The sequence below is a fragment of the Hipposideros armiger genome, unplaced genomic scaffold (genome assembly GCF_001890085.2).
Source record: "Hipposideros armiger isolate ML-2016 unplaced genomic scaffold, ASM189008v1 scaffold_446, whole genome shotgun sequence".
Lineage (NCBI taxonomy): Eukaryota > Metazoa > Chordata > Mammalia > Chiroptera > Hipposideridae > Hipposideros > Hipposideros armiger.
The window spans coordinates 1,523,651-1,536,863 of record NW_017731796.1 but is presented as its reverse complement, the minus strand read 5'-3'; the positions used below and the strand labels follow the sequence as shown (position 1 = coordinate 1,536,863).

General features: G+C 33.4%; 1 protein-coding gene across 1 annotated transcript in view; it reads left to right on the top strand.

The window, feature by feature from the left end:
* Window positions 1-13,213, top strand: part of DYNC2H1 (dynein cytoplasmic 2 heavy chain 1) — a 301,806-nt gene that overhangs the window by 36,242 nt on the left and 252,351 nt on the right. The window contains exons 27-33 of the mRNA XM_019665532.1: window positions 1,332-1,464; window positions 1,561-1,678; window positions 3,246-3,358; window positions 5,151-5,270; window positions 8,899-9,049; window positions 10,817-11,022; window positions 12,169-12,351. Of these exons, the coding sequence (XP_019521077.1) occupies window positions 1,332-1,464; window positions 1,561-1,678; window positions 3,246-3,358; window positions 5,151-5,270; window positions 8,899-9,049; window positions 10,817-11,022; window positions 12,169-12,351 (1,024 nt within the window). The remainder of the gene's footprint in view (window positions 1-1,331; window positions 1,465-1,560; window positions 1,679-3,245; window positions 3,359-5,150; window positions 5,271-8,898; window positions 9,050-10,816; window positions 11,023-12,168; window positions 12,352-13,213) is intronic.

Genomic DNA, 13,213 nt, shown 5'->3' with positions numbered 1-13,213 from the left:
GTTGTAAATTTGATGAGTATTTTTCATTCCTCATTTTACTTTATCTCTGACTAATATTTAATAGAGTTGAGCATGTTTTCTTTGTTATAAAGTCTCTTCCCTGGGCTTCTGTTATACTGTCCTCTCTTGGTTTTCTGCCTGTTTCTCAGGTTCTACTTCTTGTTCCTAGTCTTCAGCCCTGTTAAAACATTTAGATATAGATGTTCTCAAGGTTTTTCAGCCTTAGGTTCTTTTCTCACTCCAAATTTCTCCTGAGGTGATCTTAACCACTCTAAATATCAGCTGTCTTCTATTTGCGGATGTCTCCTCAATTTATATATCAAGCCTGTATTTCTCTTCTGAGCTCCAAATATACTAAGCATCCTCAATCAATATGTCAGAACTAAAATCATGAGTTTATCCTCCAATCCCTTTTCCCACAAATCTTTTTCGTATATCTGTCTCAATAAATGGTACCACCTAATTGCTCAAAGCAGAAATGTAATGGATATCTTGGACACCTCCCTCTCCTTCCAACTCCATTGTTACCAAATTTTATTGATTCTAATCCACTTAATATGTTTTAATATATCCTTTATATCTCTATTTCTAAAGTACTTTTGTTGTCACTAACTTGTACTACTGTCTAACCTTCTGACTGATTCTTGTCTTCTCTATTCAGTTTTCCATACAACAGTCAGTAATTTTTTAAAATGAAGTGTCATCACTTCTTTCCTTCATTGCTTTGAGGAAACTTTCAAATGGCTACCTGTTGCTCCATGAATAAAGAATAATCTTCTTCTTGTCCCTCTCCTTTCTGTGTGTCCCACTCCTTTTCGCTTTAGTGACTCTAGTCTTTAGTTTCTCAGACATACCAAGCTTCTTTCCAAAATCTTTGCCAGAAACTGTTTCCCTCCTACTCACCTACTTTCTTTTTATTCATCATTTAGACCCCAGCTGAAATTACTTCCTCAAAGAACCATAGGTTAGGGATTGCCCTATTAGCCACTTTAAAAATGCTTTGTAATTTTCCTTTTTAGCATTTATCATAATTTTATTTAAGTATTTTGAATAAATTAATGTTTTTTTCTGTCACTGGACCATTATCTTCATGAAGTAGGACTTAATATATATTTAGTGAATAAATAAAATAAGACAATTTGCATTATGGGAAGTTAAAAATGATAATGGGATAGTATTTTTAGCATTATTGGAAGCATAATGATGTATTCCTGTTATATAGTGTTAACCTCTAGTTTTAAGCAGGCGAATAAAATAAATATCTCAGTATCTATTAGTCAAAAAACTGTTAAAGTAGATGTGAAAATGGCTTTTTTTTTTCCCTTCTGTAGATCAATAATGACTGACATCAAGAAAGACAACAGAGTCACAACATTAACTACTCATGCAGGAATCAGAAATTCTCTACTAACAATACTTGATCAGCTTCAAAGATGTCAGAAATCATTAAATGAGTTTTTGGAGGCATGTTTTAACAAAAATGTTTATATAATAAATTGTAAAGTAATTAGCATACTATTTGAAAAGCAAAGACTATTCTTTTTGTTTTATTTTTATTAGGAAAAACGCTCAGCCTTTCCAAGATTTTATTTCATTGGTGATGACGACTTGTTAGAAATACTGGGCCAGTCTACTAACCCATCAGTGATTCAGTCTCACCTTAAGAAGCTGTTTGCTGGTAAGAGTCAACATTTATTCAACAGATATTTATTGTTTCAATTATCTGCCTGGCATAATGTTAGGATTTTAGGTAGACTATTGAATAAAATACATGTCATACACTTAAAGAACCTAACGTTCAGTTGGGAAGATTAGCTAGTAAGTTGACAAATATGACAATTCCTATGATTGTTACAAGTACGTGGTGTTATAATTGCATCTCTGATGACATTTAGCTCAGTTTTGGGGCATCATGAAGAAGTTGACTTCTTATGTGAGATTAGAAGAATGTATAGCTCTCAGCTAGAAGAGAAATGGGGAGGCAGAGGGAATAGGCCATGCAGAGGCTTGGAAGTGAAAGAGAACATGCCGCCTTCATTATTGAGTGTAAGGTCTTCTGAATGACGTCCAAGCAGAGATACTCAATAAGCAATTATTATCAGGAGAGAGATCCGGGATGGAGAAGTAAAATTGGGAGTTATTTGTATATAGATAATATAATTACTTTATGGAAACAGGTAAGATTGGTGAAAAGTATAGAGTAATAGTGCTGTATACTTTGATATTATTGAATCATTTTCGTTGGGTAATTGTAAATAGAATTGGTTTGTAACAAAAATAATGATTATTTTTTTCTTAAAATATTTCATTTGTTGGAAAATATATTTTTCAAATTAACTTTAAGAAGTAAAAAATTATAATCATCTTTGTTTATAATCAGGGATCAGCAAACTACAGACCTTCAAGCCAAATCTGGCTCACTGCCTGTTTTTTTATTTTAAATGAAGTTTTGTTGGAACATAGTCATGCTCATTATTGTCTATAGCTGCTTTAGTGGTACGAGCACAGAGTTGAGTAGTTGGCACAGACACTGTATGGCCTATAAAACCCCCAAATATTTACTCTCTGGTGCTTTACAGAAGTATATACTAACCACTGTACATCTGAAGCTTTAGGGTGTTTATATCTGTAACTGTGCTTTGGGCTATGGGAGGTAGTGGAAAGAGCACTTGAAATCAGATGGCCTCCATTTAAGTTCTACCTCTGCTATTTATTAATTGACTTATTAATTAATTATTACCTCTGAAATTTAGTTTCCTTTTTTAAATTGAAAATAATAACTTACAGGGTTTTTCTGAAGATCAAAATTAGCTAATATGTTTAGGGCTTTTGAAAATTAAATTTGTTTGCGATCGGGGGAAGGGAAGCTCTGTTTGCCCCCCCCCCCCACCCCGTCCTCTTTCAGTCTCATATCTTACAAGTGGAATCGTCAGTATGTGTTCTTATACATTCATTTGTGTCTGGCTTGTTTTTTTTTGTTTATCATAATGTTTCAACTATATTCCTTTTAATTACTGAATAGCATTTCATTGTTTGGCTATATCACAGTTTATCTGTTTATGGGCTTGGGCTCTTTCAGTTTTTGGTTATGAGAAGCTGTTCTATGATAGTATGTAATAGCATTAACATAATTCTATTGCATGGTACTATATGAGGTATATATTATACATTATGTGGTAACCATATGTGATATCTAATGATTATCATTAATCATTTTGCATTTAAATGTTGCTTTTATATTATAGGTATTAACAGTGTGTGTTTTGATGAGGAATCAAAACATATAACTGCAATGAAATCTCTAGAGGGAGAAGTTGTACCTTTTAAAAATAAAGTTCTTCTATCAAATAACGTAGAGGTAATTTTTTTTCAAGTATGAAAATAAAAAGAATTAACGATGTGAACTTTGTATCAAAAATTATTTAGTCTGTTGGTAGGGTAAAGTTGGTTAATTTAGGCCTTTTAAGAAACACATCTCATATTTTTTAAAAAATGATTTGTTTTGTTAGGGTCAGAATGATATGATATTTCAGAGAATATAGAGTTTTAGTCTTTGGAAGGTAGCATGTAATTATGAAAATAGCTTTTACGTTGGAGTAAAAAAGGATTGAATATTAATTTTAGCTCTAAAACTTATTACTATGTAACTTAGAATCTCAGTTTTCTATCAGTAAAGTGAGAATCTTACTCTCAGTTGCAAAGACTTTCTACTGAAAATTTAATAAGATAACTGGCCTTAAGTACACTATATAGTGTTTGGAACATAAGTCCTTGATAAGTCTTCTTAGTTCTCTTTTCTCTTTAAAATATGAGTTGTATAAGATGATTTAGGTGAACTAGGAAGCTTGAAACTAATGCAATTATAGAACAACTATGATTAATTGATCTTGTAGGACTGGAAGTGAACTGTCAAAGGCCTATTACAGGTATACAGCTAAAACCAAATAGCAATAGGTTGCATCACATTGAGTTGTAATTTCAGGTTCCAAAATTATCCTCCAACTAGAAGTCAGAAGCCATGTCTTATCATGCATGTTCTGTACAGTTTAGCAAAAAGTCTATTCCTGGTTAGACCTCAACATTTTTATTGGATATTGAGCACATAAATCAGGTGATTGAAAGCATCGAAGTTTTAAGTAGCTCCCAAATGTTTGGTGAAGAGCTTTTTTGTTTTCTGTTGTTGTTTTTTGCCTTTCTCGTCATTTTGTTGGGAATGAGATGAACAGTGAGAGGAAGAGATTATGTGTTAGCAGCTGGGCTAGAGCAGTTTTGCCAGCAAAAAAACCCTGGAACTCTGGACGCTCTTGTGATGATTAGCAGAGTAGGCGTCTCTGTTGCCTTGCACAGAGATTCTCACTCTTTAGTGTTAGTGGCCTTTGAGCTCAGCAAATGTTCATGCTCTTTTTAATACTGGAAGGTGCTCTAAAGATCAAAAGAAAAGCTAGAACTTAGAGCTAAAGTACATAATGATGAAAAGCTGTTTAAGATTGTAAGTTTTGCCCTTACATTTTATTGCAAATGATAGTCTTTTAAAGTTAAGTAATGATTCATAAATATTTATTGCTTTTTTTATCAATCATAATTTCAACTAGCTAACTTTCATTATTTTATCTATAATCAAGTGAGTGAAGAGAATGTATTTTTTGACATTGAAACAAAATTAGTTTTATTTGAAGAGACAATTTAACTCCCTAGCTAATATACTTCATTCTGATGAAGCAATCCCTTCCTATGGTTGCAACTTTGTGAATGTGAGATCACCAGGATAGCATGAGCCAGGGGACTTAGCTTGTCACTTTGACTCTGATTTATTGGCTCAACTGTTTAGTTTGATTTGTCATAATGACAAAATGAATGGGTTGCTTTTTAAATGGTCATATATATTGGTTTGTATAGATGATGATAGTGATAGCTAACCACAACTTTATGAGTTTTTACACTAACCATTATGCCAAAAGGTAAAAAAATATTTTCTCCAAACTATAGAAATCATTTATTAATTAAGTCATTACATGCCATACAACACATTTTGGGATGTGAGAATCTATAAGAAATTATAATCCTTCCTCCTGCAGTAAAAGAATAGTCAGTCTATAAATTACATACCTGTTTTATGACTTGTATATATTATTTTCTAACTTCATTTCCAGGCTTGGTTAAATGATTTAGCCTTGGAAATGAAGCAAACTTTGAAACATCTATTGACAGAATGTCTTACTACTGGACAAAGATCTCAAGGTGCCATTGACCCATCTTTGTTCCCTTCACAGGTAAGGGGGCTTATGTCTGGAATATAGGTAGGCATGGCATCATGGGATGACTTCTGACCTCAAGGTCAGAGGGCTCAAGCAACTGGTATCTCTGGTCTCCCTTTATCTAACACTTAATGCCGACGAATTGCTTAACTTGTGAGTCTCAGTTCCCTCAACTGCCAAGTATGAGGGAAGAACTGCATGTTAGTGAAGTTCTCTTCTATCATTTGCTTTAACAGAAGGCATGCTGAGATTTAAGCTACCCAGGATGGTGGGGAAGGCAGTGGGGAGGGAGAATCAGTCATATTGTAGCTTCCTGGTTCCAGATGATTAGTCCATCATTGATGGAAAGGCACAGGATCTATAACACTGTCCCTGACCCCTCACATGGAATCACCTTAGAGGTTGGAGCTCACAGGAGTTAGCAGGGTGTTAGTGTAGGTCTGAAATATGGTCACAGTGCTGAACTAAAATGTTGGCAGGGAAGCTGAGAGCAAGGTTACATGGTGGGTATTACAGATTGCTGCAACTCAGTGTTAATAGGAACTCATTCCTGAAACATTGGATATTAGATATGTATCTTACAGGACTTGTTCCAGTCCTTATCAAAGTGTAGCACTAAAATTTGTGTTAAGTATTCTGCCTTGTTCAGGATTTGTTTTATTGCTGCTTGAGACTAATACCACCAATGTAGGTCATCAGGAACTTTAGTTCTTAGGGACCATGAAAGGTAGGCATCGAGGTGTTCTGTGATTCTCACAGGAAAATCTAACTTCTCAAAGTTATTTGCTTTTCAGATTAAAACATTTAGTAGCAGTGGAACAGGTTTTTATGTGTTTTTAAACCATGAGAAGTTAAATAGGAAGCTTGGAACATTTTAGATTTTTAGCTGTTTTATCATTCATGTCATATGCATCTTTTAGCATTTTGAGTCAAAATAAAATGTTTTAAAAAATCTTTTTAAGTTCTTAGAGAAAAATAAGAGTAATGATCAATGAATAATAATGCCATTGCAAAGTCAGAGTTAAGCTGCTTTATTACCTCCGGAAATATTTCCTAGCATGATTTAAATTGACTTAGAGAAAAACACACAGTATTAAAAAATCTATAAAAATAAGAATTACAAAATAATTGGATTGTGGAAATGACAGTTGTATCAGGTGATATACTGGGAGATACATGCCAAAGAAAGTTGCTGGATTTGAGTCTGAAACTTACCACTGGGCTCTTGAGCAGTCAAGAGTAAAAATGTGAACTACTAAAAATGTAAGTAGTGTTGACCCTTGAACAACACGGGCATTAGAGGCGCTGACCTACCGTGTTGTCAAAAATCCACTTATAACTTTTGACTCCCTCAAAACTTATCTACAGTTGTCCCTCTGTATCCATGGGGGATTGGTTCTAGAACACTCCCAATCTCCCATCCTCACCACCCACTGCAAATACCACACTTCACGGATCCTCAAATCCCTTATATAAAATGACATAGAAACAGCATTTTTTTTTTTTTTTTTTTTTTTTTTTTTTTAGCTGAGCCATCCTGCTACCTGTTGGTAGCTCAGCGGCTGCTCAGCTCGGGCTGGACTCGAACCGCTGTTGAGAAACAGCATTTTCAATCCACGGTTGGTTGAATCTGCTATTGCAAAACCTGGGTATATGACGTGTTGACTGTATATTTACTGAGAAATTTCCGTATATAAATGGGCCTGTGCAGTTCAAACTCATGTTGTTCAAGAGTCAACTGTAGTCTATTGTCCACCAAAACAAAAATTCTAGTTCATTAGCAGCTAAATGTTAAAAAAAATTTATGTCAAGAGAATTTTCATAAGGGGATTGAGTAGTGTAAGTTGTCATATGAATGCCTGGTACAGGTTACTATGTACTGTTAATTCAGCTTTTTAAAGGACCTGAGAAGGAACTTTCTGGTTTGGGAAGGAGGCAGCGTGGTTCAAATTCTGCCTTTGACAGTTATTTTCTGAGTGATTCTTTTTGAAACTTAGTTAAGAGAGTATAATAATTCTGACATTGCCAACTCATTTTGAAGGTTAAATCATATATTGTTTGCAGAGCACTCTTAGTGACCATTACATTTTAGGTAATTAATAATGTTAGTGCCTACGCAGATATCTTAATGGTAGCGTGACTTGAGAATTAGCCAAGACTGTATCTTGACTGTCATTTCTGTTAGCCACTCAAATTGTATAGCAGACTATAGAAATTGAGATTACTGATGTGTATTTATAATATAGAAATTCAGAAGTATTGCCTGAAAGGAATCCACATGTATTGGTATTAGTTTGGAGGTGGCAAGTGAACATTTTCACATAAAAATTAAAGAGCAAAGTCTTTTTACAAAAGCAGATTTGGATCTGCTTAAATGACTCACCACTGTCTGATTAAAGAAGGTAGTGAGTTTTGTACTACAAAGCATGGCAGATAACTTTGCCTTGGAAAGTTACTTATTGGCTTTCTCTTCCATAAAAGAACCTTAATGTGATATGTTGTTTTAAGTTAGAACAACATAGCAACTTAGCCTGTTACGTTAAATTATAAAATACCAGGGATACCAAAAAAATGTACACAAGTGGACACCTTGGTCAACATTACTCAAGCAGTAGTTCATTGTAATCGGAAGTGTTTAGATGCTGATGGTAACCACTTTGAGCACCTCTTGTAATTGCAGAAGTCAAACGTGACTTGTATTCATCTTTTGTTATCAGTATATATTGAGTATTAAAATTTTAATACAGTTTTCCTTTCTTAAAATGTGTATACATTTTTTTGGCACCTTCTGTATATATAGATAACTAAATAAGTTAATCTGATAAATAGAGGCATTTTATGGTATTCATATGGATGCTGAAGGTATATATCAGAGAAACTGTTCAATTATAATTGGTCAGTAGGTTTAGTGTTTTTATATGATGATGGATTATGTTTTTAGTTTAAAGGAGGATATTGGTTTACCTTGTTCATCTAAGAACTGGATCCAGTTATTTTAATATAAGTTTTCAAAGGCTGGTGTTCAAATGTATCCTTTACTTTATTAGGAGCCTTGCTCTATTGGTACTATTTCAGAAAGCTGTGTTAACATTTCATATTTTATATAAATATAAAGATATCTGTCTTGATCTTTAGCTAGTTTCCATTTATGGGTTAATTAAACCGAAAGATTAAGACCAATCTTAATTTAGGATAAAATTAGAATTTGAAATTGTAGAGTTCAGTAGCATACTGAGAGATTAATTTGGAATGCTAGAAGATTATCATTTTATTAAATAGAATGCATCATATTCTGATATCTTTGCATTGTACTGATTGAAAAGAGTCCATTTATGAGGAGCGTCAGGGGAAGAAAGTACACAGTCCCTTAGGTTACAGTAAGCTTGGTGGGTCCTAGCACCAGTAAATAGGCCTATAGGAGAGCAGCATGCGATGAGTTCTGAGAAGTAACCTTGGGCTTCATTACACAATGCTTTTTCTATGACTGTATTTCTCTATTAATATTTGAGGACCAGTAAGATATTCAGGTAGAGAGATCCAATATACTATTGAAATTTGGAAAACAGATGTCTTTCCTTAAATTTATAAAATATTTCTAAATAAATTCACCTTTAAAAAATGTTTTTTTCTCTTTATTCAATAGATATTATGCTTGGCAGAGCATATTAAATTCACTGAAGATGTAGAAAATGCTATCCAAGATCATAGTCTTCATCAGATTGAAACACAACTGGTGAAAAAGTTAGAGCACTATACTAACATTGATACAAGTTCTGAGGATCCAGGGAATACTGGTATGGAAAAATGTTCCATTTCTGCCTACTTTTCAGTTATTTGAACATTTTTTGGTATTCTATCTTAATTCATCTATTGTTTTTGACTATCATCTATCTATCTATCTACCTATCTATCTATCTATAATATCTACTCCATCTCAGAGGTTACTTTAGGCATTACAATATATATAAACTTTTATACTGTCCTTAGAATAAATAATTTACTACTTTACATGAAATGTAGAAACCTTACCATCATATAAGTTTGTTTATCCTCCTCTTTTTGTGTTTTAGTTGCCTTATACATACATTGAAAACTCCATGGGATTATAATTTTTGCCTTTAACCATCAAATATATTTTAAAGGACTCAAGAGAAGAGCGAATAATCTATCTATTATATTTACCTAGATGCTTACCTTTTCTGTTGCCCTTCCTTCATTCTGATGCTCTGAATTTCCTTCCGGTATCATTTTCCTTCTGCTTGAAGCACTTCTTTTAAAGCAGGTTTATTTGTTGGCTATGAATTCTCATAGGTTTCCTTCATCTGAGGCTATCATTCTTTCACCTTTATTCTCTTTCCTAATGTGAATTGAGATTTTTTTTTTGGTTCTTTGCATGTTGAAAGATTTTGTATTGTATCCTGGACATTTTGAATATTGTGTTATGAGAATCTGGGTCTTATTTAAATCCTCTAGAATAGATAATGTTGATTTTTTTCTTTTAGCAATTGACCATGTTGGGTTCAGGCAACAAGTTCCAGCCAGCCTTCTGTGGGTTGTGGTTCCAATGTCAGCTCTGTTTTCCAAGTCTACAATACTATTTAGATGTGTCCCACATGTGTGCCACCTAGTGGCTAGTTCTCAAAGCCTTTGGTTTGATGTTTAGGATGAGATCTGCACAGCTTGGGGATGAGCTGGAGTTTATAAACAAGTTTATGAACTTCTTTTATCCAATCTCCACCCTCTCCATAGTCTTCCCAGTATTTTATGGTTCCCTTGGGCTCCCATGGCCAGAAAGCTGAGGTTCATGAACCCTATTCTCCTGCATACTTTCTGTGATTGCCCACAGGTCCTGGGTCAACCAATGGGAAAACAGAGAGAGAGAGAGATAAAGAGCAGTTGGGGTTTGCCCTACTCTTTTGGGATCATAGCTCCTCTGATTTTGGAGGAATGTTCCCTTTCTTCATCGTTTTAGGCATTTCTGGGTCTCAGCTGCCAGCAAGGTAACTATCAGGACACTCCTTTTCTGCTTTTCAGATTTGAGCTGGAGGCCTCCTCCTACAGGTCTCCCTGTCTACAGCAACCTGGGTTTCTGGCCGCTTTGGGTCCAGGCCTAGGGATACCAGAGAGGGAAAAAAAAGATAAAGATAAATTCACTACTGGTTTGATGGTGCTTCCAATTTTGATCTTCCCCAGTTTGCCTAATACTTGTTACTTTTCAGAGACCTAAGTAGCAGTTTTTCCATATTGTCTGTGTTTCTCATACCTGCCTTGAGAGTAGAGACAGGCCCGAGTGTGCTTACTCACTTGCATCAGGAACTGGAACCCCTCTCCTGTTGACTTTTGCTGCCTTAGTTTTCACACTCAAAATTCTTGTTTCTTACTTGTGGATTTGATTTTTTTTTTTTTTTTGGTTTTGGTTTGCATGGTTATATTATTATACCATTCAAATATATCATGAAATTGCCATTTAAATTCATTAAGAAGTCACTTGTATGCGTATAATCATAAAGTACGTAAGTCATAAGCTAACACTTTCTCCAATTATATTTATTTGTATATAGAATCTGGCATTCTGGAGCTTAAACTTAAAGCACTAATACTTGACATTATTCATAATATTGATGTGGTGAAACAGTTAAACCAAGTTCAAGTTCATACAACTGAAGACTGGGCTTGGAAAAAACAAGTTAGATTCTATATGAAAAGTGATCACACATGTTGTGTTCAAATGGTGGATTCTGAACTTCAGTATACTTATGAGTATCAGGTATGACGTTTGGCAGAAATGTTTTATTTTCCAGTTAGAAATGATTTACTTTAAATGAAATTTGCTATTGGATGAACGAATTATTTTCATTTTAGTTGTAACTTTCAATAATTTTTTGTGTTACTGTCTTCTTTCTGTTTTATCATTGTGAAACTGATGTTATAGTGGAAAAAAATAGAAAAAATAATATTTACAGAGAAGTTAAATTAATGGCTGTTGTACTGAACTCTCTAAATGTACTTTTTCATAGAGTAGTATTTATATAGAATTTAAAATATATCTTTAATTCAAGGAGAACTGAATATAGGCAACCTCAGTGAAAGCAATTAAGTTTGTGCCTCCTTTTATATAAGGCCAAAATTACTGCAATTTTAAATATGCTAAAATGTGTTTGCTAACTTTTCATGTTTTGTAAGGTGAAAGAATTGTCAAACAAATAACCCAACTCATGTAACCTATTCTCAAAAAAATTCAGCTGTATCCTCTCTGCCTTTACCTATTGTAATGAACCAATGATCAGAGTATTTTGGCAATTATGTTAATAAGCCTATGTCTGGAGAGTTGCCAGCTGACTCTTTCAAAAAGAAAATGTATTTTGAGACCCAAATTTGTCTACCTAAATTAAGGAAGAACTCTATAAACTGAAGTTGAAATTGGAATCTGTTTTCTCTAAAATGTAGTAGGAATTTTGAAAATCATTTAATGTTAAAATTATTAATTTCATAAGGAATTTTTCAAATTAATTACACTTTGAGGTCTCCAAGGTAATTTTTATTTGTGAAGCTAGTAAGATACAAGAAAAAAGTTGACATAACTTGTAAAATACAAAATAGAGTGTGTTTTTGTATTTGATTATTGCACAATATATTTTTGAATTTGTTTGCCTTTATCAAGAACTCAATAGACTATTCGGAAAACCTAACAATATATTAAGTAAGACTAGAATAAAATACATGCTTGAAAAATAACTAAGTTTAATTCTAGTTTATGCTTTAGAAAGTTTGTTTCAGTGAAAATATTTTGGATATTTTTCTGTGTTTAAAAACATTAATCTATTTGTTGTCTTTTTAGCTTTTAACTAGAATCTCACGATATGTAGATATCTGAATAGAACATGAATAAGCACTTTATATTTCCCTTTTGTAGGGTAATGCTCCCAAGCTGGTTTATACTCCATTGACAGACAAGTGCTACCTAACTCTCACTCAAGCCATGAAGATGGGACTTGGAGGGAATCCTTATGGACCTGCTGGAACTGGAAAAACTGAATCAGTCAAAGCTTTAGGTGGACTTCTTGGAAGACAAGTTTTAGTTTTTAATTGTGATGAGGTAGAATAAATAATTATCAAACAATGTAATAATGTGCTAGTTATATGTTTGAATTAGTTTTCATGCACTTGTATATAAAATACTCTATTTTAAAATCTCTCTACTTTTAAATCACTTGACAAAAGAATTTATTTGAAAAATATAATGGAAAGAGGTCCCAACATTTTTCTAAAGAGAATTATTGCCAATAAATAATTTTAAATACAGAATTAATGTAAGGGTTTAGAAAAATGTTTTTAGTAAGGAGAATAATAAATAGAAAAGGAAAAATCTTAAATTCATTTTAAATACCATTTTAAAAACATTTTGAGTAGTACTTGTATTTTGACTTAAAGAATAACTAAACAAAATCTTGTATTTGTTTAGTTGTATTTACTTTCCAGAGTACTTTTCATGAATTATTTTGTTTATTTCTTGAAATTACCTAGGGTTTTGAAAGATTAGCTATTTAATCTCTACTTAAAAAAAGAGTGAGAAAGACAAATACCATATGATTTCACTTATATGTGGAATCTAAAAAACTGAATGAACGAGCAGAGTAAACAGAAGTGGTCTCAGAGATAGAGGAACAACTGATGGCTGCTAGTTGGGAGGGGGTGAGGGTGAGGGAGAAGGGGAAGGGATTACACAGCATAAATAGTTAACTACAGTATTGCCACAGGGATATGAAAGACAGTTCGAGGAATATAATTAATGGTGTAAATATTTTGTAGGGTGTCAGATGGTCACATGTCTTGTTAGGGAGACCGCATCATAGATGGGGTAGAGGCTTGATCACTGCACTATACACCTGAAGCTGATGTTGTATAATAATATATGTCAACTATAAGTGAATATATATATATATATATATATATATATA